This window comes from Mus caroli, chromosome 10 (assembly GCF_900094665.2).
Source record: "Mus caroli chromosome 10, CAROLI_EIJ_v1.1, whole genome shotgun sequence".
In the NCBI taxonomy this organism is placed as follows: Eukaryota; Metazoa; Chordata; class Mammalia; order Rodentia; family Muridae; genus Mus; species Mus caroli.
The window spans coordinates 38,106,069-38,112,637 of NC_034579.1; the positions used below are offsets into that span (position 1 = coordinate 38,106,069).

General features: G+C 45.0%; 1 protein-coding gene across 1 annotated transcript in view; it reads left to right on the top strand.

Annotated features, from left to right (window-relative positions):
- Ostm1 (osteoclastogenesis associated transmembrane protein 1) overlaps window positions 1–6,569 on the top strand; it is a 26,001-nt gene that overhangs the window by 8,755 nt on the left and 10,677 nt on the right. The window contains exon 3 of the mRNA XM_021174468.2: window positions 6,194–6,291. Within this exon, the coding sequence (XP_021030127.1) occupies window positions 6,194–6,291 (98 nt within the window). The remainder of the gene's footprint in view (window positions 1–6,193; window positions 6,292–6,569) is intronic.

The following is a 6,569-nucleotide window of genomic DNA, read 5'->3' on the forward strand; positions in this document are numbered from 1 at the left end:
CTTTTTGGCTCGAAGCCAGTGTTCCTAACTGCTGAATCCCCAGTTTCTAATGGGATTTAAAACAATTTGATTTTTTTGTGACAGGGTTCCATGTAGCCCATGCTGGCCTTAAGCTCACTGTGTATCCACAGCTGGACTTGAACTTTTTCTTCTTCTTGGTTTTTCGAGACAGGGTTTCTCTGTGTAGCCCTGACTGTCCTGGAACTCACTCTGTAGACCAGGCTGGCCTCGAACTCAGAAATCTGCCTGCCTCTGCCTCCCGAGTGCTGGGATGAAAGGCGTGCGCCACCACACCTGGCTTGGTCTTCAACTTCTGGTCTTCCTGCTCCACCTCCCTGGTGCTAGGGTTGTACTGTGTGCACTTGTGTTCTCTGAGCCATTGTATCTTGAAAATACTGCTCTGACTCAAGAGGTTATCATTTCCTGATTAGAATCAATTAACAAGCCAGGCAAAAGAACTAAAAGCTCAGATGCGTTTTGGGGAGGGGGGTAGGTCAGCTGAAGGGTGGAGAAAGATGACTTCATTTTCATTCGGTTCTGACCTTCATCCAGAGGAGGTAAATTTACCTGCTTTGGACTTTATGCATTTAATTCCCACTCAAAACTCTAGAAAACCTGGAAGCTCCCAGAATGCGAGGGGATGAAATCAGAAGGAACCAAATGCTTTCTTTTCCAGGATTTTGCATAAAAAACCCTGATCCCATTCATTGTTTTAGTCTTATTTTAAAGTGTTCCACGATTTCTGTGTTGAATTTCAAATGGAATTGAAAGAGTTTTAAGAGACTGAACTCATTAAATTTCATTTTTTTTTCTGGTTTATTCAATAACAGCATTCTTTTTTCCCCTTTTCTCTGTCTGTCTGTCTGTCTCTCCTTTCTCTGTCTTGTCTGTCTGTCTCCCTCTCTCTCCTTTCTCTGTCTGTCTGTCTCTCTCTCCTTTCTCTGTCTGTCTGTCTCTCCTTTGTCTGTCTGTCTCTCCTTTCTCTGTCTGTCTGTCTGTCTCTCTCCTTTCTCTGTCTGTCTGTCTCTCTCTCTCCTTTTTTTCCCTTTTAGTCTCAGACTAATTCCTTAGATTTCTTCACTGCTATTTCCTTAGAGTTGGCACCCGGTGTGATCATTTTAAAGATTCATTTACTTTATGTACATGAGTGTTCTATCTGCATGTACGTCTACATGCACGTCTGCATGCCAGAAGAGGACCTCAGATCCCAGTATAGAAGCTTGTGAGCCATCTCTCCAGCACCTCTGTGATCATTTTAGACAGACTCTTTGCCAAGTGTGCAAGCATTTCTAAGTGTGGTCTCTGCACACCTGGCTCATGAAGATAGCAGGAAAGTATCTTTAAAATATTACAAAGTTTAAAGAAATGTGTAGGGGTTGGGGTTTAGGTGAGAGGCAGAGCGCTTTCGCGAAGCCCTGGGCTCCGCCTCCAGCTCCAAAAACAAAACAAAAAGAAGCCCCACATTTATCAGAATGTCACAAAGCATTCTTGCTTGTCTTACACTGTGTAGTGAGACACTGGGAACATGAGAAAGGACTCTGGAGGAAGAGCAAAGGTGGGAGCGAGCAGGATGGTTAAGTGTCTCTGGTTAGGATCCTCACAGCCCCTACCCTGTGTGAGCATCAGGCAGGCAGCCCCCAGCGTGGATGAGGAGGCGGGCTTACATGAATGGCAGGAGAAGAGTCAGGAGCAGATCCAGGGGGGTGTGATTGTTCGGCTGCATTCTGCTGTGTAGGATGTGTGGATGGCGGAAGCTCATTGTTATTACTAAAGAATCCAAGAGCCAGTGTTAGCATGTATAAAGTAAGAGTTTCAATAGACTCCTCAGCTTAACCTGGAGTTAGTCTTCTCCTTCCACCACGTGGGTCCCTGGGACTCCACCTCAGGTCACTAGGCTTGGCACCAGCCATGTTGCCAGCCCCTGGAAATCTACTCTCTCTCCATAGACAACTTGAAATTCCAGTGCCCTGGGTATTGTATGGGCGTGAGGATTCACCAAAGGGAAATTAACTTTCAGTGGTGCAATAATTTTTAAGTATTCCTGACGAGAAAAATCACTAATAAAAGCTTATTGGCTGAGCCAGAAGGTCAGGCAGGCAGGGCCCGTCTTTTTCACATATTGTCTATGTGGCAGTGGACTTATTTGCATGATTTTAAACATATTTTTTGTATTTCTAAACTTAATTACAACACTCTCACCATCTAATCTTATTTTCTAAAGTTTGCTCAACTTTTCCGAAAGCGGCAATTATTGCTGTCCGTGAGATTAGTTCTCTCTTTATGTGGGTCCCTGGGAATCCACCTCAGGTCTTCAGGTCTGGAGGCAGGCACCCTTCCCCTTTAAGCCATGTTACCAGCCTTGAGGAATGCACTCTTTCTTCTCAGACAACCTGTAACTGCAGTAAATCAGGGCATGTGTATCGCTGTGTGTCTTGGGCTGGCTTCCCTGTGTGTCTCAGGCTGGCCTCCGCTTGGCTCACAGGCCTCCTGTCTCAGCCTTCCAGGCATAGCTTGTGTTCCTCCTACCTTAGATGGGCTCATAGGGACATTGTAAAATAAGTGAATTATTTCTGTCTTGGTGTAGCTTCAAATGAACGGGACTCAGACTGCGATTTATGTATTTGGCTTTGCACAACTACTGGGAGATGGCCCCCAGTCTATATTTCTAGTCTCTAGTCTGTTGCTTCCCAGCTCTGCTCCCCAGAAACTTGCTGTTCAAATCTTCCCAGGTCATTTTACTCCACCAGCCTGTTTTCAGGGCCCACTTCCTGTGGGCGTGGTTTCAGCATGTCTAATGGAGACCTCCTGTTCCCTGTCCCTTCTTCCCTCCCTCCCTCCCTCCCTCCCTCTCTCCCTCCCTGTCTCTTCTCTGTTTATCTGTCTCTGTCCCTGTCTCTCTCTTTCTCTATCTCCCTATCTATAGCCCCAATGACTCAAACTCCATCTCTCTCTTCACCCCAGTAATTGGCTGCAGCCATTTTTAATTATCCAAATAGTTTTAAGTTGGGGAGCAAGGTTTGCAATGCATCACTTGGTAAAAATGAGGATCTCTTTGTTGGGGACAACCAGTCTTAGGGAGAGGCAGTATTTAGCATCTGAATACACAGCAGCATCAGAGCAACCCACAACAGGCTGTGGTGGCTGGGCCTAAGCGGTGGCTCAGAGGTTTAGAGCACTTGCTGCCCTTGCAGAGGACCCTGGCCCAGTTCCCAGTGTCCACACAGCAGCTTAGAACTGTCTGTCACTCCAGTTCCAGGGCATCTGGCACCATCTTGTAGCCTCAGAGGGTGCCAGGTGTACATGCAGTGCACTCATACATACATGCAGGTAAAACATACACATAAAATAAAAGTTAAGTCTTAAAAAAAAAAAAGAGCAGAGAGGGCTGCAAAGACAGCGTGGCAATTAAAGGTCCTGGGTTCAGTTCTCGGGACCTGGGTTCCCAGCTCACGGATATCTGTGGCTCCCATTCCATGAAGTCTTACACCCTCTTCTGACCCCTTTGGGCACCAGGCATGTAGTATATGTAAATAATACTCATACATGTAAATAAATCTTATAAACTTTGTTTTAAACCACTAGAGAGCTTGAACAACAGACTCCTAATTGACACCACATCTCTAAGGCTGAGTGGTTCAGCTGGACTCGGTGGTACACACCTGTAATCCCGCCAGGCAGCAGGGTGAGGAGGCAGGATGGGGAGAAGTCTGAGTGCAGACTCTGTCGCTAGAGGACTCAGGACTCAGGGTATATAGCTCAGTGATTGGGTGCTTTTATGTAGGGGGACCATGGTTCAGTCCTCAGCCCTGGGGGGTCAGGGAGGAAGACAGAAGCCACACAATTCTGCTGTAATAATTTAGCTGGTTTCTGTGTGAGGGCTTGACTGGAATCCTCAGCGCCCGGAGAACGCCTCTTGAGCTGATGCCGGAGTCCTCACGGAGACAGAAGCTGTGCTAATCTGCACAGCCTTGATGAGGCTCCATTGATTATCTGAGAGGAGGCAGAAGTACAATGACCACTTCACTCAGCGCGAATGGAGAGCTTGTCCTTATACCTTCCCTAGCTTACTAATTTCTGCAGCATACAGCTCCTCTCTGTGTATAACCTTACCCTCCCGATTCCCGGCAGTAGATAAAGGGGATTTACTAGAGCCCCTTTGTGTTGTATCAGAAAGTCAGGGTTCTTCTAATAATCAAGACACGTTTAACCCCGCTGTATAAGTGAGCTCCTTTGTGCGTTGTAATACCACCGCCTAATAGTTACTGAAAAAACCACACTGTGCCGGGACAGCACTTAATCAGCCGTCAGTTCTCGCAGGCTTTTCACTTAATTTTCCAATTATTTTAAGTGAAAAGAAAATAGCAGTAAAATACAAGACATTAAGTCCTTTTATTCCTCAGAATGGCCTTCTTCATAAACCATTTTTTTATAAAGAAATTGTTTATTTGTGTATCTTGTAGAAGAAATTGCCAGAGCTCTCCAGAACAGCGTGCTCTGAGCTTCTGCATGTACCAGGAGCCTGCCATCTTTGACTGTGTCTGCCAGACAGGACTCACTGTGACACTGGGGTCTGCCTGCTATGGGGAAACTCTTTCTAGGACTTCTCTGTAACCCTCAAGCTAAAGACCTTTAGCCTAACTGAATGTTCTCTGACTATAATTGTGCTTGTTTTTATTTATGTCTGTTCTACCTGACCTAGAAGTCAAGGCTACAATGTGTTAATAAAATAGCACTTTTTAACTATTATTATATTATTATTACATTGCTTATTTTATATATTATTATTATTATTACTTTTATTATTACTTTTAAAAGATTTTAGTAAGCCAGGACATGGTAGCACATGCCTTTAATCCCAGCACTTGGGAGGCAGCTGCAGGTGGATGTCTGTGAGTTCAAGGCCAGCCTGGTCTGCAGAGTGAGTTCCAGGTCAGCCAGGGCTACACAGAGAAACCCTGTCTCAACAAACAAACAAACAACAACAGCAAAGGATTTTAGTATTTGAACTTTGTGGATACTGACATATGGAATCATTTTTATTTAAGTAAAAAAGAATTGCGTGCTTAAGGAAATACAGGCATGTGGAGAACACGTTTGACATTTTGGCACCTACTGACCTGTATGTGAGTCTTGGTGTGTGTGCCTTTCTTTCTCTGGCTAGTTTGTTCATTTATAACGGGAACCGTCAGTTTGTGAACGATTGATGAGCAGTTAGAGCTGCACTTGTGTTCTTGAGATAAGAAAGCGGCAGGGACTATAGATGCCCGGGCTCAGAGAGGCCAAGCATCTAGGAAAAGGTTCACCAAGAAGGCCTCCGTCAGTGTTCACTGGTGCAGAGAGGGTCCTGCCCAAGCTCTGTGTGTGCGTGCGCGTGCGTGTGCACACACACTCACGCAGGGGGCAGGGGTTGTCTGTCTGTCTGCCTGTGAATCCACTGAAGTCTAGCTGGCTTTTGGAATTAGGAGTGTGGTTTTATAATTCATCTGGCTGGGTGAGCACCTGCTTCTAGTGTCCCAAGTTTATACACAGAAGTTAAAGTGCTGGCTGCCCCGCCCAGTTAACCAGGATTAGGTTTCATCTGTCTGATCAGGTGGCAGTGACTTCCTGAATCCCTGGTGGTGTCAGGTTCTTATGGGTACCAGAGAGGAGCAGAAACATGCAGTCGTCCACTCTGAGGACTGAAATTGTTAAGTTGTTTAACAGTCTGGGAATGTGTATGTATGTGTGTGTTTGCATATGTGTGTCTGTATGTCTGTATATGTGTATTGTGTATGTGTATATGTATGTATGTATATGTGTTAGTATGTGTGTATATGTGTGCAGGTTTGTATGTATGTGTGTGTGTTTGTATGTGTGTGCGTATGCATGTGTGTGTGTGTGTGCGTATGCGTGTGTGTGTGTATGCGTGTGTGTGTGTGTGTGTGTGTGTGTGTGTTACTCACTTTGCAGTGTCTAGAGTGCTGGACCAACAGCCAGACTGATTACAAATTCCAGCCTTCTGTGTATCAGTTGTGTGACCTCGGACAGGTCCTTCATTTCCTTTTTCCTGTTCCTTATTTCTAAATTTTATTTAAAATTTTGAACTATTTGCTAGGTGTGGTGACATATGCCTTTAATTACAGCACTTGGGAGGCAGAGGCGGGTGGATTTTTATAAATTTGTAGGCATAATGTTTGTTTCCTTGTTTTTACAGATTGCCTAACAAACAATGGTGAGGATTTGTCAAATAACACAGAGGACTTCCTCAGTCTGTTTAACAAGACTTTGGCCTGCTTTGAGCATAACCTGCAGGTCAGTTGTGTAGACTTACTGGGAGTGAGTAATGGGTAATTCTGACTTTTCACAGGGTTTTGGTTTGTTTGGGTTTTTTTTTCTCCTCATAAAGGAATTAGTGAATCTTTATTTCTACTCTTAGACTCTTAGATTTTTTTTTCCCCCACTGGAAAATATTAGAACTTCAGCTCAGGACCAAGTATGGTGGCACATGCCCTGTATTTGGCCAGCAGAGGCAATGAATCTCTGAGAATTCAAGGCTGCTGGTCCACAAAGCCAAATCCTGGCCAGTGAGA